The sequence below is a fragment of the Lagopus leucura genome, unplaced genomic scaffold (assembly GCF_019238085.1).
Source record: "Lagopus leucura isolate 7727_CA_CO unplaced genomic scaffold, USGS_WTPT01 Super-Scaffold_1, whole genome shotgun sequence".
NCBI classification, from domain to species: domain Eukaryota; kingdom Metazoa; phylum Chordata; class Aves; order Galliformes; family Phasianidae; genus Lagopus; species Lagopus leucura.
The window spans coordinates 13,541,716-13,564,945 of record NW_024962250.1 but is presented as its reverse complement, the minus strand read 5'-3'; the positions used below and the strand labels follow the sequence as shown (position 1 = coordinate 13,564,945).

The 23,230-nt window shown below is 33.8% G+C and overlaps 1 protein-coding gene across 1 annotated transcript in view; it reads right to left on the bottom strand.

Annotated features, from left to right (window-relative positions):
• The window catches only part of LOC122179921 (formin), a 120,494-nt gene that overhangs the window by 79,587 nt on the left and 17,677 nt on the right, over positions 1–23,230 (bottom strand). The window contains exons 3-5 of the mRNA XM_042871171.1: positions 22,250–22,311; positions 4,173–4,954; positions 1,715–1,865 (exon numbers count right to left, since the gene is read on the bottom strand). Of these exons, the coding sequence (XP_042727105.1) occupies positions 1,715–1,865; positions 4,173–4,954; positions 22,250–22,311 (995 nt within the window). The remainder of the gene's footprint in view (positions 1–1,714; positions 1,866–4,172; positions 4,955–22,249; positions 22,312–23,230) is intronic.

Genomic DNA, 23,230 nt, shown 5'->3' with positions numbered 1-23,230 from the left:
GATGAACTGTCTGTAAACATAGTTCAACTACTACAACTCATTTAACAAAGAAAGTAGAAAAGAAAAAACTAAAAGTAAGAAATGCTTATATGCTTAGTTTAATTCAAATTTAATTTGAAATCTAAAAGCTGATTTATTTTTCAACTGAACAAGCAACAGAAACTTTATTATTGAGCAGTGGTTTTCATTTTTTTTGTAACACCATGATCATAATTTCATCAGTTTGCACAGTAATAGATAAAACTGTACATTACTAGATAAAACTATAAATTTTTCTGTCAGGTTACTTGTTTTTGTATTTTTATGGAGCATTTTCAAGCAACATTTGTTATTCCAATAATTTCAGTAAATATGTCCTAGTCTTTAAAATAATAACTTTAAAAACAAAACAAACTAATTGAAACACTGATATAAAAACAGAAAATATCTTTGTAAGAAAACACATTAGTTACTCACTAGTGGTATTACTAAGAATTACTAATTCTTACTCCATTACTTCATATATTGTATAGAGTAACTACTATCCAATTCAATTTTGGATAAAGTTAAGAGTGATCATTAAAAAAACGTGCTGTTGTAACTAAATTAATTTACAAAGCAATAAGGAAAAGGAATCACGCACATTCACCATTCAGGAAATGGGACTAATTCCCAAACTATTTTGCTGACACCGACCTGGGGAGGTAGGATATGCACTTTGCTACTGAGATTTTGAAATAAAGCAGTTATCTACTTATGCATGCTATTTCTCCATTAAAATTACATTGGATACTACACACCACGTGTACTTGAAGCCTTATTGACATTTCTTATTAATTACTTTGCTAAGTTTATGACCAAATAAGTTTTAAAAAAGCCATTCTCTCTAGTATATTTGCATGAAATTCAGTTTGTATGTATGTCAAAATCAAGAAAGGTAGATAGCATAGCTTACATGCAAAGAGCCCTCTTGTGGTTCCAAGCAGGTAAACTAAAATAGATTTATAATGCAGTATATACACACACACTCACACACAAACAGGATTATAACATATATGTTGTTCTAGGAAAACATTACTTGATCATTATTCAGAAAATATCTTTGCCCTACCTGCACACAGTTACTGAGAAGAACAAGCTCTCTCCGTAATTGACCACATCTGAGGCAGAGAGTATGCCATTATGACAGGTGGTGCACAAACTTTCATCCATCAGAGGTGGTTTCCCTGTCTCTTCTTGACACAACTACTGAGATATATCAGTGAAGAGTTTTTTTGGCGTTCTTCATTCAGAATACATAAGAGTGGTTTTCCTATCTTCCAAAGTAGTTTGTTTTCTCAGTAACATTAAACTTAAGGAAAATAGATTTACTAGAATGACTTAATGGTAGCCTTTACTTATGGATATTTGCAAGGTCAGACATGGCCTGAAATATTGGTACTTTAAGACACACGTTATAACTTTTATTCTGTTCTACTTACTATTTTTTCTACTTCACCAAGATGTAGAACATTCATTTTCAAAGGGAAGAAACCTTCCAAACTAAATAATACATTTGAATTCTCTCGCTAAGTTTGAACAACCGATTTTACTTACTGTGTTTTATAACAGCATTTAGAAACCCATCTGTTACATGTTGGTTCAGTAGTAAATAAAAATGAAGTTTCTTAAAATACAAAACAAAGACATAAAAGAGAAATAAAGAAGAAAGTAAATACAAAGAAAAATTAAATACCTTTTTGGCCTTGGTTTTTTTTTCGTAAGTCTCTGATAATGGTTTTCTTTTTTCCTGAGTGGTGTCTTTGGAAAACAAATATTCAAACTCAGTAGTATCAAGTATATCAGGTTCTTCTAGTGATTCCCATAATGTTGGTATGGCAGTTTTCCTATTAAGGGAAAAATAATAATTAAAAAAAAACTTACACTAAATATTTATTAAAAAAACCTTATTAACAATTGGCTTAAAACTCAAACAATCCCTGCTAGCATACTAACAGCATTCTTTCTCTGCATCTAACCATTGTAAGGAGTCAAAATATTTTTCAGAAGGCTGTACTGAAAAGTGTAGCTACTTAGTAGACTACATGCTCAACTATCAAAGTGCACATATGATAGGGCTTTTTTTTGTATAATAACCATATATTGCAACTGCAGCTTGTGCAAATAACAGCTCTAGAGATCTCTGCCACTTCAACTAGGATTTCAACAGCTGCTTTTTTGACTAATTCCCAATAATCTTCCTAGACATATTAAAATAAACTATACAAAAAAATAGTGATCACACTTTATTCAAACATGTTCCAAGAGCATTTGTAAAGGTCTTGACTCACTTGGTGTTAGGTTCAGATGCTTCATGTTCATATGTAACTTTGTTTCAGGTTTAAGAAACTAGAACCTAAGTGGCCTATATCTTGGGAGACTAATCAATATTCCACGTCACTCAAATTTTACATGCGGATTATCTTTCCTTTTGTACCTTAATCTTTCAGGAACATATATAGTGTAGATAAGCATCACTGCTTAAACTTTGGAACATATTAAACAAAATACTCTTGTTTTATCTGGATTTAGGAAAAATTATTTGTAATTCGTCAAACCAAACACTTCAATTCTGAACAAGTTTCAAAATTTCAATAACTTATGAAAGTATATTTGACAAAACTATCTTTTGACTGCTCTTTCTGTCATATCTATCGGTAAAAGGTGGGCTCACTTCTTCCAGCAGATGTCAGTAAAAGGCAATAAAATGAGTTGCTACTAAAAAAACCATAAACATAGCAGAAAACCCTATGAGCTACAAATGGCTGATGTCACCATACATATATTTATTAGATGTAATATGCAAAAAAATGTAATATGTACCCATATAATGGAGAAAAGGATTCTAAAATCCACATTAATACTGAAATTTAGGATTGTTTTTATGTAATACTCAACCACACATTTATTGCGGTGAATGTTTAAGGAACTCTACTTTTTCCGTGAGCATCCACACTGGTGAAACATTTTCTGTATCACGGGAAGTGGCTAGGGTTCAACAGCTTCACTCTTTGGACACCAGCTGCAACCACTTCATTGAATAATGCTTTTTGGCTCTGTAAGAAGAACTTCAAGGTCCCAGATAGCTGCTGCTCTGAGCAGCAGACTGTTGAAAAAAACTCCGTATCTAATGCAGACAATGATGATGCTGGATTATTGGACCTGGTGTCCAGCATCTCATCAGCAAACTATGACTTAGACTCTATTTTGCACTCATTTTCATGAGTGCAAAATAGACATTTCAGAAGGAACATTTTGATCTCAGTAAATTAATTGGAAAAAACGAAACAAGGCTTATTTTTGGACCAACTGTCGCTTCACTTATTTTCACAAGAAATTTTGGGAAAGTACAATCAAAATGCTCAAATATAAACTGATATAACTTCCTATGTTGGTTACATTGAAAAAAAATCCGAAGTTATTACTTGTCTTAAAAATCAATTCAGTCAAAAACTAAATTAAAAGAAATATGTAAATAAAACTGCTTTAACTGCAGATGTCTCTGTCAGTACTGCACCTCCTTTTTACCAGATGCTTTACACTACAGGTTCCTCTGCAGCAGGTATTTATGGATATACTTCACCTTTCCTGTTACACCAGAACTATACTTGAGGTTAAGCTCAAGTTTACTTTTTTCCAGAACAAGAATATTAGAAGCTGATATGGTGCTTTGAAGATAGCATCACCTTAAATGACTGGAGAGCCAAAGCAAATGAAAGTCAAAGTTCTTGCCTGACCAAATTTTAGTATTTCAGTTTTAATTTTAATGATCTTTTCTCTAATAGGAAAAAAGAAAAAGAAGAAAAAAAAAGGTATCTTTCATCTCCTGGAAAACTTTTTATTTCTTTAGTACTAAGTCACGAAACAATTAAAATATTTGGTTGCTCTTTCACTAAAGTTTTCAGGGAGTGCTCTAACTCCCTCTGTTATACTCTGCTTTTTCTGTTATAATGTGCATAATTTTTTATTTATATAGCATTTTAAAACAATTTGTTGTGATCTATTATTAGGCTTCTATAACTGTTTTGTTGTTAATACATACAAATTCCATGCTTCTATATGTATTTTCACTGCTTGTTATTGTCTTAAATAGCTTATATAAATTTATATCACGACATATAGACAGAAAATAAGTCCAAATAAATTCATTGTACCTGCTGCCTTGCAATTGTATCCGTGTCCAATACAAAGGCTTCATGGGACGGCTAGGTTCAATGGCAGGTTTTCGAGGACCTTGACTTGAAGATAAAGTGCTATTAAAAAAGAGCCCAGGTCCTGGGGGTGGGGGAGGTGGAGGTAACCCGGATCCAGGGAGTGGAGGAGGAACAGGAGGTCCCAACCCTGGAAGTGGTGGTGGTGCTGGTGGAGATGGTGCTTGAAAATCCCTACAGCCTTCAGAAAGTTGAGGTGGCAGTGAAGGCCCAGATGCAAAGTGAGGTGTCACTGAAGTTGGACCCATTGGCAAAGGTGGTGGTGGAGGAACTAAACCTTGTAGTGAAGAATCAGAGAAGGGTGGAGGTGGTGGTGGAGGTGGTGGAGGTGGTGGAGGAGGCAGCATTTGTTTTGGTTGACAAGACAAGACACTTTCTGAAGACGGTACATCATAACTGTCCTTATTTTCACCTTGGGCAGAAATACTATGTGTCAAAGATGAAATATTAAGCTTTTTCGGTACTATTTGGTTGTTTTTCACAGCTCTGTTTTCTTCTTCACTAGGCTTTATAAAAGTTTCTCTGTCAGTCTGTATACATACATTTCGGTATGTCTTTGGTGGATTATCATCTTCAGTAGAAACACCAATATCCCTTGCTTCTTCATTCCTTCTGTTCAATTTATTATCAAGTTCATTCTTCAGATGTGCAATGGTTTCCTCAAGCTGAGCAGTTGCTACAGCATGTTCTCCACGAATATGGAATACCCTGAGTTCAAACTGAGACTGCAGAACAACAAAAACCCCTCAGTGAATGTTTATCTACTCTCTAGATCTTTTCACTTTTTAGAGCATTAATTCATTGTTTCAGGAAATATATTAAATGAAACTTCCAGCCTTGCCATGTAAAAGATCACTGTTTCCTCGCTGTGACCATGACTCTCTCATCATTCAGTCAATGATACAATCCAGTTTTTGTCAAATACTCCTCCTCCTGTACTCACATCCCCTCACCCCTACATGATTTCCAGTTGACTATATTTTTATGACAGTAAAGATTTATTTTCTCCATATTACTGTTGCAGGTACCAGATTAGAGGCAGGTACTTTCCAATTAAATCTTATTCCTTCATGTTGCTAGCACAGAAGAAATGTATAAGTATACAAATAATTTCATATACTCAAGTTCTGTAAATGTTTTAATGTGCTGAAATCAGATCTCAATTATGAATTTGAAAGTACTTGCTCAGCAAACCTAATCTGCATAGCAACATGTTATAGAACAAAGTTGCCTTACTTTGGTAAAAATCTTTTGTGCAGTCATTGCAGATATTACATATGAAAACAATTCTGTGCTAGTACACTACATAACAGTCTCTGAATCCAGAGGAAAAAAAAAAAAAAAAAAAAATCAGATTTAAAATTGATCTGAAAAACCCCTGCTAAAATTGATAAAAGTGCACTGCATTTGGATACCAAAAGTTAGGATCAACAGGATGGCAATTCAACATGAAAAGGACCACCAAAGACAGCAGAACACAAAGTGATCATGAGTCAATAACTCTGTATGAAAATATATAAATAGATATGACATATGTAATAAAAATCAAAGGTGCCCTGCTGAGGTGCTCATTTTGGGAAAAATGCTGTCCTTCTGTTCATGATCACTTCTGAAATCTGGGGGAGCTTATTCAGCATTCATTTTCCAGGTTCTATGTACATCACCTTTTGCCTCCATCTCACCCCTTCTTGACAATGGTTCCCTTCTTCTGCTTGCTTTCAGTTTCTATGGCTAAAAAATAGCTTACTATTCCTCATCAGTTTTCTTTGCAAGACAAAACTCAGCCTAAAGTCAACTGTTCTTTCAACATCACTATTTCTCTGATCCCTAAAACTAGCCACTAGCTAAGGTGCATCTTTTTCTATTCTTCCACAGGTTTCTGCTTCCACTCGACACCCATTTTAAAGACATTGAAAATATCACACATTTAGGCCCAACCCTCTTCATTAAAAGCATTATTTTATTCCTCCTTCTGCTCTCACTCAGAACTCAGACTACAGAGGTCTACACCTTTGATTCTGACCAAACAGGGCCATGCCTATTAAAGCCTCACCAGTATGGCTGCACTCACAAATGAGTTTGACTTTCCAAGATTTGTCTAGTATTTGCCATTGGAACAGGACACCATCTGTTTTCCTTGAGCAAAATCACCTCACAAAAGCTAATGATCCAGCTGACTCTTAGTTCTCTTATATGGTAATATTTATGTAATACATTAGAAAGTCTGCATTATGCTCTTCCTAAAATATACCACTAACAATGGTTAGGATATGAACAAAAGACATCTATTATAAAAAATTTCCTCTCTTACTAAAATGCATGATATTTATGCAAATAACCAAAATATTGATGTATTTTCCACTTGCATCCAGCCCTCTGCAGTACGAGTGACTTCCAGTGACTTTCTTTCTGTACCTGCTGTGTGTCTTTTCTGAATAGTGACAGCTCAGCTTTGGTTCCATGAGACTCAGAAACATATGAAACATTATTTTCAAATGCAGAAGAAAGACCAAAAGCTGAATTAGTACAATCTACCTCCATCCAGCATTACAGACTGAGATAAAGCACAAAATTAATCACAGAAGAGATTATATCCTTTCATTCAGAATGCAAAATGCAGATTATCTAAATGTCTTTGAAATTATAATGGCAATTGACAAACCAGTACCAATGGGAGAATTTTTCTGCTCTTGTAAGTAACAAAAATTAACAATTAATATGACAAATATGGTCAGTTATAATCTGTATAGTCAATTCAATGCTATTAACTCAAGTATATTTGTTCTGCTACTGTTTATGTAATGCTATTGTATATGGACAAACAAAGACTTTCTATCACTGATATGGAATTACTCTGATGCTAAGTTTTAAAGCAATTTGTATCTATGACTATAAGGAGGCCATATATTTCTACAGCAATCTACACTGAAAAGTTAGCTGTTGCCCTGTTTTTAGGCAAGGCTTATTGACACTACAAATGTTTAAAAAGAATCCTGAAAACTGAAATGGTAAAGCATTTTCTAGAACACTGTTTAGAGAAAGGAACATGCAGGACTTATCTTGAAAAACAGCAAGTAAATGCAGAACTAACATTTTTTCACTACTGTTTACTGTGCAATTCTACTCCAAAAAGTAACCACACAAAAATGGCACGTCACCATTGAACTATACCATTCTACGTATATCAGAGACAGATTACATCTTTAACTTAGAAGCATACACTTCTGCTAGTTTTTACTCAAATTAACCAGGAATAACTATATAGTGCAGAGAAAGCGAGCTGAATTTTATTCTTTTTTTCTGACTTCATGCACTGGTTGTTGCATCTAATTAGTTACTTATCCCAAGCCATGAAAACTGAAAAAAAAAAAACCCAAAAAAAACAGAACAAAGAGGAAAAAAAGTAACTGAGGATGTACTACTGTATAAGTGGGACTGTTCCAGGGGGAAAGGGAAGGGTGGAAGGTAAGAATTCTTGAATTGCTGCTGAAAAAAGTTTTATAGACTTCACAGCTTTTTTTTCTTAATAGTATTTGGTCATCAAAGTGCTGTGCATAGAAAAGAGAGGAAAAACATTTTTCAAAGACAGCCTCTGACTTTTTGTTCATTCTAAGTATTTTCATCCTCAGTTTTTGGAAGAGTTCACAGTTTTTATTCTTGCATTGTCTTGACAAAGAAGAAAAATGTCTTTTTTTGTTAAATCTCTGTCCTTGAAAAAACATACATTTGTTTTAAATTTTAACAACAATCAGAGATTTAGCAAAGAATTTTTCAAAGAAAAAAATTAAGTCCATGCCAATTTACATAAAAATCAAAATTCCTTTCTAACAAATACCTCAATAAATATAATCACTTACATATGGTATATCACCATATTCAAGGGTACACAGTAAACATTACACTAGTAGTTGATAGCTAAAAATACATAAAATGGATTCCCCATTCTCATACATTTCCAGCACTCTAAATATCTGTATAAGCTATATATATAGACTACAATTCTCTTTTTAATTTAAAAATACCAAATACAGAGCTTTATCTAGAAAATACAACAAAGATAGTTGGGAGCAAATGTGATCAGAGCCAATATATAGAAAACAGTGTTTCTACATGTTTTATTATATATGTTAATATATTGTATTACTGATAACTGGCTTTCAGGCAGTTGAGAAAGAAAGACAGTCTTAGAGTGAGTAATTTTTCAATACAAAATCATTAGTATAACAAAACATTACAACATACTAAGTTACACTGCAACATGTAGATTATTTTTTTAATGGTATCAACATGGTTGCTTACATACACTACTAAAAATTACCTAGAATTTATGTAACATTTTAAGCAATAATTGGCATCAAGTTTGACAATTTAAATATTTATTTTGATAATACAGGTGTTCCTTCTTGCATCTACACACCTATTCCCTCAGTCCTTTCACTGTTAATAGCTACCATTCGACTATTTCAGATTTTACAAGTTAATTCATTTGGAGAGTTCAGTTACAGAGTATATAGACCCCATCTTTAGTCTTTGTTTTTCCTCACCTGTCCTATTTACATTAATTTTACTGAGATGAACTGTTTTGTTAAGCATAAATCTCTCCTTTTCTGTAAGTTCTAATCAAACACACAAAGAACACCTGTTAAGTCCTTGAAATTTCTTAGAACCCAGGATATGCAGACCATCTCTAATAATGCTCATTGTACTTCACAGCGTACCACAGCATATAACTATGGATGCAATTCTGTCAACTTTTGCACCTGGTCAGTGATTTACTCTGCTTGGAATATCTGTGCCCACAGAAGAAAACTTCACTGGACTCTAAACCTTTCTTGAATCTGGCAAATATAGCTTTGTATTAGGGAACCATTCAAAATTTAAAAGCAAAGCAAGTGTTAACTAAAAATAGACCATAAAAAAACAGAAGACCATAAGTATGAAAAAAACCCAGAAGTTAATACTGACTGATTTCAACCATCTCACTGTGCAATAACTTCTGTATCCTACAGAATAAAAGACTGTTAAATATAATATAAAGTACCGAAGGAAAAAAAAATTCTTCCATATATATTAAAATATTTAGGCTAATGCAAATTAGCATGATAACAGAGTAACAGAGTAGTGCCACTCTCAACTCTCACTTGACAGCAATTGCCATCATACCCATATCTTCCAAGGGAAACAGTTGCCCTAAAAATGAAGCTGGACATGTCCAAACAAGATCAAGTAGAAAGTTATTAATGCCTCAGATTCTCTAACTTTGCTAAGTAATGGCAGTAAAAACATCACAGGCACCACAATTTCACAGGACAGATAATGTGCAGTAGCTACAGGAAACCACATCACTTCAGAAGCATTATGTCATACAGAAAGGGAGAGAGATCTTTGCAGAAAGTCACCTCCCAAAAGTAAGCTAGTTTATGCCAGACAAAATAAATCTCACGTGGCTTGCAAACAAAGGGATAGCAAGCTAAATTGAGACAAAAATTTCAAGGAAAACTGACACATTAATGGACAAAATTCACAGTTTTCATTGGCAAAAGCTCTCCATATTTTTAACCCTGTTAAACATTTAAATTTCTGCAGAATGAAATAAGGCAGCTCATCGTACAGCACATCAACAGAAGCAAATAATGCATTCTATAGATCTTCTCTGAGCCTAAAGTAATCCAAGAATGAAGCTACAACCTGCAGTAAGAGTTCATCACTTAGCTGTGAAGCTGCGCCATGAACAACTGACACAGAATCCAAATACAGTAACAAAAGCCTTTCTTGTTACAAACACTATTTACTTTCTACCCTGTTTCTCACTTGCTTCTGTTACCTTGGTCTTAGGACTGCCTAAGATACTAAGTCTGTATAAATACAAGAATGCTAACATCCGTGTTTTCTGTTAGAGTTCAAAGATTACATTCAAGAAAAAAAAATACTAGTATTATTCAAATATTTTAAAACAACATATAAAAATAGAGAACAATTTTTTGAATTCTCTTTTCATTAATCATTTCTGTCATCATTTCTGATGACAGTTTCTAATAAGTCACATTATCTATCATTTACCCATAAAATCAAATTATTCATTACTGCTACCAATTCATAATAATGCTTTGGCGAATAAAATTCGAAAACAATGTGAAAAATGACTGAAAACAAGATGAAGATGAAGCTTCAGTGACTAAAACTACAGAGGCAGTATGGATCCAATAAGAAAACTGATTGTAGCAGAGAGCAAGTTGTCTCTGATCTTGGGAGAATGTTTTTGGACACCTAACAGCTTTTTTATTAGTGTGGCTGATTAAAATGAAAAGCCTTACTACTAAAATGCTCTTTTTGATGAGTTTTTTTGCCATGAACTATAGACCTTGCAGTCCAGTGGGATACAAATCCTTTGATCCTGTGCAGTCACATAAATTCAAAGTCGTAAAACAACATTGAATTTGATTTTATTAGTGTGGCTGATGTTGCCAGAATCGTAATGCAATCTTGTTTTTCTTCTCTTTTCTTCCTTTTCTTTTGGGGAGGAGTGGAGAGCAAAGCAGAGTTTACTGTCAACATTGCTTCACATTATAAAGAACTAATTTCTTTGGCAGACGGACTCCAACTCTAAGTCACTATAACAAAGTCTTGTAACAACATGAGAGAGTAATGATATGCATCGTGTTTAAGCTTCAATGAATGATTTGGCTGAAGAAAAAGTAAGCTGAAGCAAAAAGCAGCATAAGTATAGCACATGGAAAATAGTAAGGACATACTTATGTTTATGTAGAGGGATAACAGGCAACACTGAATAGTACTTTGCAGTAGAAAACAATCAGCAAAATGATGCTATGAGTTCTTATAAAGTATGAGATTTAAAGTTAATGGCCCTTTTAGAAATTGAAGATTTTCATACTTCACGAGCATAGTTTTAGTTTAAAAAAATCTGTGAATACCTACATCGATGAAATGCCCTCTGTACCAATGTATAGAGAGTACACATGTGCAGTAAAAGCATCTAAAACATTTTGAGGTGCAGCAAGCCATCCACTTGCTAGCTATGGAAGGAAACGTTCCTCACCTGTGTTACAGTGAGGGACCTCAAGAAAAACAAAACGATCATTTGGTGAAACAGTTTGTTCTCCAACATATAATAAAATATATTACAAAACATGCTACTTCATTTCTCTGTAGCAAAGGAAATGAAGGTAGATGTTGCCTTTGAGGTCAGCTTCACATTCAGAAAAGAAGTTTTCATTTAGGTACATACTTTAAAAATTACTTTTCCTCACAACTTCATGAAAAGGCAGATATATTTTTATACTGACAATATAATATTTGCCTCAATTACAGTGATTAAAGAATACAAATTTCAAATATTCTTATCAAAACAAATTATATGAAGAAATGCTGCAAACAAGATACCTCACAAAACTTCCACCTTGGTTTAACCAGCAAGCTCCCAATTCTGCAGATATTATCATAAATGTTAGTGGTAAAAACAACAGTAATTACCAGTCAGGTAACATCTCGAGGAAAACTCATCACTATGTTTACAACCAGTCTTGTTCTATGTCACTGATACATTTCTTAGCAGGTAAAGATACTGGTACACGTAGCTAAAATATAGTTTTTGTCCTTAAGAGATTCTACTTGGCTCACAGTAGTAAAAGTTCCCTTTTGGAAATTATTCTTTATTTTTGTAAAAGACATGGCCACTTTAAACTAATGAAAAGTGCATAATCAGCATTTACTATCACATTATGCTGGACACTCCCTTTACAAGACTCACAAAAATGTTTTAAAAAATTGTTTAAAACCAAAACCAGATTTGGTCAATTACTCAAAGGGGAAAACTATAAGTGTAGTTGCCAGAGCAAACTAAATTGCTCGCTCTTGATCAATGTTTCCATGAATCTTCCTCTTTGACATAACCAGCTTCTCATTCAGGGAACATGATGAGAGTTAGTCCACACAATACAGAAACCGTATTGTGGAAAAGTGTTAAGTTTTAAGACTTCTGCAAGACTTTGTGCTGAAGCACAAAGGTGTATCATCCACAAAGCATGGAACCTCAGAAAGAGTATCACAATAAAGACACTGTAACACTAAAGTGCCAAAATGGATTCTGTACCTATGCAAACTGCAAAGCTCCTGCAAGATGTATCACAAGCCACTTTGGCTCAAATGTTTCTCAACTGTTAATCAATGATACAACTGATTTTCTAAGGAGCTGTCCTGAGATTCTGGTATCCCACTTGTAGGTGTGAAGTTAAAAATGAAAAATGATACAAACATTAAGAGGCAAACCTAAGCAGTCCAATGATTTTCTCTGAAATATTTTGCATCAGAAGGCTCAAATTAAGCCTCTGCGCATAAAGAAAGAAAAATAGTAATATATGCCTATCTGAACACATTTTTTTAAGGTCAGATGTATACATAGGAAACATTCTGGCAAGTAAAAATTTGTGACATTGGAAAATTCACAATAAAACCATCTATATTCAAACCACACTTTGTTTGCAAAGCAAGGGAGGATGACCTCCCTTACTTGCTCAGTAACCAACAAGAATAAAAGCAAATACTGAATAGATAGTATTAATTTTATGATACATATTGAGGGGAAAACTGCCAATATAGAAGTAAAAACTTTATTACAACACCAGATCCAAGTCATTACAATATATATCAGCTCCTCTCCCCCTCCAGCTTGCTGATCTCACCCTACTGTATATGCCCATGATTTTCTGCCACCTCTCACACACAACTTTCCAGCATACTTGCTCTGTTTCAACTTCCAGGGTTTTTCTTCCACACTGCAACTTCATCAAAAAAAGGGTCAGGAGACAAGCTCCTAGCTTTTGCTTTCAGAACATCCATGGCAGCATGGGATCATGCTCCTTCCCTGCCAAGAGTAAATTGTGGCACCCATCCATTGCTCAGTAGAACTTAATTTTGCCCGTGTTACTGCATAATAACTTCAGTGGTTTCAGAATCCTTGACAGCTTTGTGGATCTGGCATATAAAAGTTTAGTCAGCCCCATAAGATGCAATCGGTACAAAAAGCACAGATTTGCAAAGTCAGAAGTATTTACTGAATGTGAGAAATAATAGTGCTGTCTCAAAAAACTTGTGAGCTACAATTTCAGACAAATTTTCCCTCTATCAGAAAATCATACATTCTTGTCAAAATGACCCCTATTCTAAAACTAAGAACACTAGAGCTTACAAAAAGGAAGTTTGCTAGAATTTTAAACAAAAGAAAATAATGCATATCATTCGAAGATAAGGATTGCGATTATTAGATCCAAGCAAACAGCTGGTGCAGTAAATATCAAAAAGCCAATAAGTTTAGCATGTGGGTATATACTTTCAAAATCATAGTGGTAGGGTAACGGTATCAAAAACACTCATACTACTAGATTTTTAGTGGCTTTTACATTTGTATGATCACATTTCACTTAATGTCTCTTCTCCATAATTGTTTCCTATGTTACAGAGGTCTTCCAAATCTGTCAAAATTAAATGTCATCATGTTCACAGTATGCACTGTACTTTATTGTCTCTAGCACATATTCCATAGCTCAAGGTGATGGGATAAATTGGTTTTCACAAACTATGGTAAATGCAGGCACTTTGTTTGTTTGTTTGTTTGTTTTTATTATGCATTTTCCTAGGAGACTTTCATTTTAACCTTAATTAAGCAAAGAGTTTCATAATGTGTCTAAATTAGAGCATGAAGGCAGTCCTGCTGATCTTTAAAGGCTATAAATTGGCGTGGATACTCTATACACATATGAACTATCCAATACCATGTTCTGTATTAAGTTGTTTAGTAAGTGGGGTAATCCTTGGATTAACATATCTGTGGTTGACGTGAAACCTAAACAACATCACTCTTTACAGTAAAATTGCATTGATGAAAATAATAGGGGTGGCAATCTAAGATGCACTGAAAGAAAATGGCAGAAAGTCCTCCTGGATATTCAAGTTATCTGCCAAAAAAAAAAAAAAAACAAAAAAAAAAAAAAAAAAAAAAAAACCCACAAGCCTGACACAATGTAAACACATGATTAATGTGAAAAAACACCAGTTATATCAAGAATATGATAAACAAGGTCAGTGGAAGAGGAGAAATAGATTTTTGCACAAAAGAGCACAACAGCAATAACAACGCTACCAAGTACTTGTTTATAGATTATTAGATGGATACAGGAAGTACAATTTACTAGTTTTTAAGATATAAGCAAGCACTGGCTGAATGGGAGAAATCTTTATTATATAAGTAATTCATGTTCTATCTTCAAGAAAAACAAGAAAAATATGTACGGCTCCATCTTCCCAAATTTAAAATAGACAATTTTCTCACATTGTTCAAAGTTCACTACGATGTAACTTAATGTATTACTTAATTAGTAATGAGTAAATAAGTCAGTCTCTAGAGATTAAAAAAAAAAAAAAAAAAAAGCAGCCTTTTCAGAAAACAGTACAAATAACTCGGAAATAATTTCCTTCTGGGAAAAAAAAAAATATATATATATATATATATATGTATAAATACATATATATATACAGCACTATCTACAGCAAGAGAAAGATGAGAAAGTATCAGAAGGAAATTAACTTATACACCATGAAGAATTATTCCAAACTTCCACTATGAATGAAGATAGAATTGACAACACATGCTTTCAAGTAAAGTGAAGCACTTCTCAATAGTTCTTTCTGTAGATGTACGTACAGTGTAGAAAGTTATTGTTTTATTGCTCTTATCCTTTGCTCTCATTCCCCAGTCTGCTACTCTACCTCCTCTACTACTGGCCATGCAAATTTATCATTAGAGAGTGATTTTTATCCAACAATGTTGAGATTTATCTATTTCAACAAATACATACTCAAAACATAATCTTGCTGCCATTCTCTAGGAGTCTTAGCAGTACTGAAATTGTCAACTTAACATAATTTCATAGACTTTCAGTCTGTTCTGTCTCATAATTTTTGTTTTTCTTGATCTTTGTATTGTTACTGTCACATGCTGCTAAAATGCTCCATGTTAAACATGGAGAATGCCTTCATGAGAACAATGTAGCCAAGAAGATTCATAAAGACACCCAAAGCATGCACGGTGGTAGAACTATTCATTTCACAGCTGAGCACAAAAGACTGAAACGTTTCAAGTTAAGCAAGAGTAGTATCAATGATTAACCACAAGCTGCGAGACCTTCATCAGTAACAACACATGGAAATGCTGAAAAGCCTGAACAGCTCATTAGGAAAGACTGACTAATAAACCCTGGCTGACCTTGGCTGCTCTTTTAGACTGCAACTCAGCATCACCAGACAGAAGCATACACGATTTACAGATTTTCTTTTATTCGTACATGTTGAGACATGAAAATCCAGCGAAGAACGCACAAAGCAACTAGCTACATTACATGTGCATTTAATCTTGTAAAGGTTAAAAACATTAATCTTTGCATCTTGAAGCATTAACAAAAGTCGGAATATTGTCCAGTCCATTAAGATTGTTTTGCTAAGTAATCCAGCATATCAGAGCTTTCAACATTATTCATAACTGACCACAATAGTTTAATTGTGGACCTCAAAACATGGTGACTTCTGACAAATTGTGGAGTCCCTATCCCTAAGAAAGAATTCATGTAGGTACACATAACAATTTGGGGGAGCATTTGTAAAAATTTACTTGAGATTTAGTATGAGCATCAGAAACTTTTCAACTTTGTTGGTACAGACTATTTTAAAAAAGAGTAGATTTAGGAAAAATAAATCAAACATGTTAAAATGTTTTTTTTTTTTTTAACATTTTACATGCTTCTGAAGCTGGAATTCTACTTGTCTATGTAAATAAAAAGAATTTTAAATGTCAAAAGTGAAATTACTTCCTCAAGAGGTTTTTTTTTTTTTTTTCTGATATGCATTCTGTCACACAGCAACTTTCAACACTATTTATTACTGTGTTCCAGAACTAAAGTACAAATTCCAAACTGTAGCAGGGACAAGGAGCATCTTTTGTTACACCCACATTACAATTAAAGAGGAATGGAAGCACTCACAAAGGGATGCACACTGACCATGAGGGAAAACAAATCCGAAAGTGAAAAAAACAAAGGGCCAGGAAAGGAACTGTGTAGCATAACAGATGTAGAAATAGATTTGTGAAAAGAATGAAAATGTCATCACATAGGCAAAGCGTTATTTCTTCATTCAGTAACTAAGGAAATGTTTCTACGCCTTTGTAATCTCAGAACAAAATAAAAATTAACCATTTTGAAATTATCAGACAATTTTGACTGGTGCTATGACTTTCCCTTCAGCGTTTCTTTCTCTGTGAGACTTTGAAACCCTGGTCTTTAATCCCAAATTATGATATGAAATTACTTTCACAGCTAAGCAAGTTCTGTGAAAAGGAAACTTCCTACTCAATTCTACATTTTAGCTCTTGAATCCTTTGCAAAAATGCAAAAATTACAATGGAAAGTAAAAGTTACCATGAAAACCCCATGCTACATTCTACAAATGAGGCCTGCCCATTTTTTCATGATGTCATGGACACTTACCCACCACTGCTTTGCTACTAACTACGTTTTAGGTGTCAGTAATTCCATTCTGGCTTCTTAGTTGCAACTGCAGGTATTTCTTTCTGAAGGTGTATTTATTTTATTTTTATATATCTATTACATATATTCTTGTATTACTACGTATTAAATGGTACATATATTATATAACTCATGCATTATCTATGGGTTTTCTTATTTATCAAACACATAATTATTTATGTGTATGTATAATTGTATGTGTGGAATACAGTCATGCAATATGCATAATACTTATATTTTCTTATTTAACAATAATCATGTTGTTTATATAGTACTATTTTTACAAAAAGCTGTGACTTAAAACTAAAGAATCTGGTGTTCTGTGTATGGTAAGAGGCAAAATATGTAGTGAGTTGGTGGAAATGTAATAAACTGTATGGCAAAGAAGATCCATGCATAAATTACTGAAGATCATAAAGACTTTGATTCCATCATTCAAAAGTAACATTAAACTTGTCCATAAGAGAATTTTTGGTACCTTTGTGCTAAAAGGAAGAAGGAGAAAAGAATTAACTTTTTTCCATATGTTTTATAAATAGTGCATTGCGTTCTTATATTGGATTAATACAATCCACATATTGTTTCCTTCATTTTGGAATTTAGCATTCCCTTTACAGTATTTTGACTTAATATTCAGTCATTTTTGCCTCCTTGGTTATTAGATACTGTGCACACGGTTCTACAGGGCAAAATACTGTGGTGATGATGACTACTATCACATACTGAGAAACTTGGATTTTGCTTCTGCAGGGCCTGCTGCGGAAGGGCTGCGCTGTCATCTAGTGGCAGCATCAGGAAATACACCTCAGCAGCACAAACGAAATCGATTCAAAGCCTTAAAAATGCATCCTTTCATTTTAATAAAGAATAGGTGAGAAAATACCGAAATTCTCTGAGGACACAAACTAGTAAATGTAGCTAAAATTAAATGTGTAAAAACTAAGCATTTACTTCTACTATATAAACGTTTACATGTATCACCTTTATGAGGATGTTACAATTGAATTATGGACATTAATGAACTATTCTGAATGTTATTCGTTGTATAAAATAAAGATGCAGTATTTTAACGTCAATTACTATGAACCTTATCTGACTAGAATTGATTTCAAGTGTCATAAAAAAGAATAAAGCCTCAGGTTACTGTGATAACATAAAGATAGTGCTATAAAATACAAACTGCATGTCATTCAATTCCTTTCCTGTAAGTGTTTTACATCCCTCAAGACTGCTACACTTCCTGCAAGTTTCAGCCACCTAGAAAAACAACAACCCTTTCACACTGGCTGTATGGACAAAGCTCTGTGTCCACTTTGAGTTGTTTTACAGAAAGTTTACAGAACAATTCTTAAAGAATAAAAACCATTATGAATTTCCTTCACATAGTTAAGGAAAAAATATAACTTACAAAAGAAAATGGAAAAATAAAAGATTACATTATATGCCCTTCAGGACAGAACTACAGGACACTTCCTATTGATGATGAACAAACAAACCACTCACCTGCAAGCCCCTGCATGTCTATTTCTTGGGACAGAGTATGCCTAACTTCCTTTTTTTTTCCTGACATAGCTGAGGACTAACTGTTCTGGACAACAAATGTCTATGATAAGCATAACTGCTCAAAATCCCACTCATTCCAAATAAACAGTGCTCCCCCCCCAAGACTAAACAAATCACCAGTGAAGATCCTCTTATAAAACACACGCCTCCTTCAGCTTATCTACCATTGTAAATTTCTTTGCTACAGCCCTATCATGTTCTATTTTTTAACTTCCTCCATTTATCTAGGATTTTGACATTGTTTGCTTTAATCTTTCAACAGCGCTTTTTAAAAGAATCTTCACCAACAGAGAAGTTTCTTTCAGAGTTCCTGAAGGGTTTTCTAGGCATACTGGGAATAAGAAAGAGTAAGTATCTCGCTCCTTATGTTTTATAGAGGTGAGCAACTTTCTTCATAAATATGCAGTATGGAATTTGGTTCATTTTTGCAAAAGAACACATTCAGAGAAAATTCTGTTTTGGGTTCCCTCAGTACACAGTACAAAATCAATTTAACTCAAGCATTTCCAATAGCTGGGATATCTATCACCATATTTTTCTGTAACATCCTTAACATATAAGCTGCAACAAGTTATTAAATTAAATCATGATGCAATTCAATTTCTCTGAAAGGTCCCATATGAAGTTTTATAATGTAAAATTCTACACGTACAGTAGTATGTGGGAATTCAGGCTTTTAATCTTTAAAAAAAAAAAATAAAATACTCTGTCTTCCTCAAAATAATGAAAAACCACAAGGATGAGTATACAATGTGCGGCCTCCTCATCCATTTTTACCAGTGAAAATGATGCTAACATACAGAATGACCAAAAATCATGACCTCTCACTGTCATAAGTATTAGGATAGACTGAAGCAATTTCAAGGAAAGGCAAAAAATTTTAAATGAACTTCAAAACCTAGGAAAAATTCTTTTGAAATTAAATAGAAAATAATAAAGGCTAATAATGGAGGTGCAGAGGAAGGATTTGTTAGGATGTTTGAAAATCATACAGAAGAAAGAACCTCACAAAGCGGGCAGATTATAAAAAAAGGGGGAAGGGGAAACGACAGTGAAGACTGCATCCATTTTGTTCACTTACAAAATGAAAATAGAAACTGAAGCTTGGAAACAGAACAAACAATTGATCATTTACCAAAGTGACATGACCATGTAAGCAGTATTTGACTCTCAGATTTCATCCACTGTAAAAAATGACACAATGCAGTAAGAGTTGACATTCTTTTCACATAATGAGAGTAACACAGTGTTGACTTTTCTTGGATAAAAGAAATATTAAGAATATTTCCATTCTAAGCATGTTTTTAGGTTATTGTACTGGTACTACATAAAATTTCTCAGATGGTATCCTACATCTTCCTGGAAGTAAATAGTTGTAAATGCTTGCACATACAAAAGAGATGCCCTTTTTATAGGGCATACAAAAGGGATGCCCTCTATAGAGGGTCATATTCTAGTAAAAGGAAGTCATTGCCATAGACATATAGAGAAAGAACTGTTCAGATGGCACTGGATCCAGAAGTCCCAGAACCATGTAATATTATCATTTATTCATCAGCACTATATGTCTTGAGTGCAAATGTTGTTTCAGTAAACTCTTAACTGCTGGAAACGGCATACTAAGGCATCATTTCTCAGCAGTTTAGTCACTATGCATCTTTTATGAACCTGATACCTTACTGGGCTGAGCTCCAAAAATCAAAGCTGCACTCTGCTAAGTACAGAGGCAGTGGTAGGAGAAGCAAAGAGGAAGAGACAATGGAGACATTCAGACTTACCAATAAAAAAAGGTCACAGCCAAAAACACTGTACTGGAACATGGTATTCATAAAGTGTGTATTTCTTAATACAGAATAAAAAATAACCTTTTATATTAGGAATCATTAGTCTGACAAAAAGAACTTTGTGAAAGGTCTCCAATGTCTTCTAATAAAAAAAAAATAAATCCAAAATGAGATTCTGAAAGCCTTATTTTAATGACATCTTGCACATCAGGAAAAAAAAAAGTATTATTTTTCTGATCTTAACAATACAAATTTTGTATAATACTGCCATTACCCAAAAGCTCTACAGAATGGTCCTACCGCCTTTTCTGTTGGAACTAACTAGTCTGAGATAAAACAGTGACAAATATGAAAATAAACACCAAAAAAAACATACACAATATAAGTAAATGCCAGAAATTGACACTGCCTTATCCTCCTACCTCATGAACAGCAAATAATTCAATTTTATCTCCTTTCAAATTATATTCATCTACATGTATAAAACAGTGAGATTTTATGGTGTACTCATTGCTGGAAGTTACTTCACAATTCAATTTGTTGGAAATGATCCATTCACAGCTTCCTTACTACTAAGCAAGGTAACACAGAATCACAACTAAACATTAAGACATGATGATGCCTTAAGAAAAACCCAAATAATCCAGGTTTGGTTGTTGTTGTGTTTTTTGTTGTTGTTGCTTAATATTAAAAGAGTATATTTTCAAAGCTATGAGAAGCAATAAAATGAATGTACTTCTCCAGTTTTTTTAAATGTACTCATAAGGAAAACAAAATGTGCAAAACCAACATTATTTTCATGAAAGATCAAATTGGGACAACCATGTTTTGACTACAATATCTTAATTTTGTGAAAGGCCAAAGAAGGAGATAACTCTACAGCAATTAGGTAACCTCAAGCTTCGGATTTCCTGTTATCAGTACTTGTCTTCTCCGTCTCTACTGTTTCCAGGCTTGCTGGAGATGCGCAAACACATTTTCTCACACAAAGCCTGTGTCTATAAAACACCCTCTCAAAAACAACATATCATTTCCATCTATGCACTGTTCTTGTGCGAGAGTTACACTGTTCTTTGTAAGAGTTATTATTTTAAATGTCTATTGCACATTATATCTTTTCTTAGATCCAGTGCAAGCTTGCATTTCCCTGTGCTGAATTTTAACAGATGCTTATTAGGAAAGCATGTACTTCACTGTAGCAGAGCAGAGAGCTTATTGCAGAGCATTTCTTTCTACAACACCAGCTGCTACCACCATTCCACCCCACCTACTCAAAGAACTCACACTTCTCCATTTCAAAGGCTTTATACTATTACACCCCAGCTTTTGTGCAGACACAGATGTAAATACTCTGTAATACAGAGCTCTATTAGAACTGACGCAATGATGCTTTAAAATATTTAACAATTGGTGAGAGAAGGAAAATGCCATTATTATTTCTTGAAAGTAGGACTGCTCAACAAATTCATTTTCTATTGCACTGGCATTTAAATTCCTACTTTTATGATAAGATCACCTTGTTTTTATCTTTACCTCACTTAGCAGTTAATCATGTCAAGAGAAAGTGAGTTTTAATATTAAGCATTCTAATATTAAACGTTGGCAATTAGACAGTTGGTCAAGCCTACATTCACAAAAATAGGCATAATAAAGAGGACACAATACAAAATTCCAGGCAGTCTCACAAATGCAGTTACTGTGCTAATTTTTCAGGCTAAAATGTCTTTCAATTTTACACTGTATAAAATTGTTTTTTACAGAAGTATGTTTTGCTGAGAAAGGCTGAGCAGGTAAATAACAGTGCTTTAAAATATTAAGCAAATGTAAAAGCACTGTTGAGACATAGGGAAGAATTTGTCCTCTGGGTCATGTGAGAACAAAAATAAACAAAATTATGAAGAGGAAGTAAGAAAACTGTTAGTACTTGCATAGATTATAATTAATTCTGAGTTTACAGTCAACCAAAAACAACCTTTAGAAAAAAAGAATTTTTTAACATTTGATGGAAAGTATATGTTGCACTATTTAAATCCATAGAAAGCATGGACAGGGAAAGAGAAAAAATATTACAGAAGTATACCTTTAATGTTTCAATTTCTTCTTTGTGTTCCCTCTTTAAATGCAAAATGGCAGCTTGGTATTCTGTAAAAATAAAAAGTACATTCCATTAGAGTCAGAAACAAACACATCTTCAGCACAGCATATTTTGTATTACACCACGAAGTCCAGAATGCAGATGCAGGTTCTCAAATAAAGATCTGCAAATGATGATGGAAAAGAAAATGTCAACGCAGTAATTAACATTTTTCTTCTAAGACCACATGACCAGATTTTCAGTGGTTTTACTGAAAACAGAGGATAAAGAAAGAAAGTATTCCATGCTGAGAGGGAAAGATTGTGTAGAGGTATGTCAGACTGGAATAAGAGGAAACAAAAGATTTAGCTTTGCTAATAACAGCAGAGCTGGTAGGATGTTATGACATATGCATGCATACATTCACATGCTATAAAAGATTTTATTAAATACAATATTTTAAACAGAGCTGTAAATATACAGTCACCAAACACACATAAATTGGATACAGGACTAGTCACACATATGAATAAAGACCTGAAAATGCACCCAATAGCAAAAGATACAAAGAATTCTGCCAAATGAAGATTGATTACAGAGATAAGTACTTGCCAGAAAAATTATACCATATAGTGAGCAACTCTGATATGGTGAAGATGTAACTTAACCCAAAGAATGGAATTTAGAGCAAGAGAAATTTAAGTCAGAAGTGAAAAACTGGACAATGCTGAGCACTGATGATGAGTAAATTGGAAGATGCTGAGAATTGACTATACAGTTTTAGTGATGGCTGTAAAAGTGTAGAACTACCAAATGGATCACTAGCACTCAAATCTCATGCTATAGTTTCCCTCAAACTATACTGTGACTGTATCTGACCAGAGGAAGAAGAGAATTTTCATTACAGTTTTATAATGATTTAAGAGAAGCCTGTCTTCTTTGAGACACTGATGCCCAGATGCTACAGTTCTTTAACAAGCAACTGGA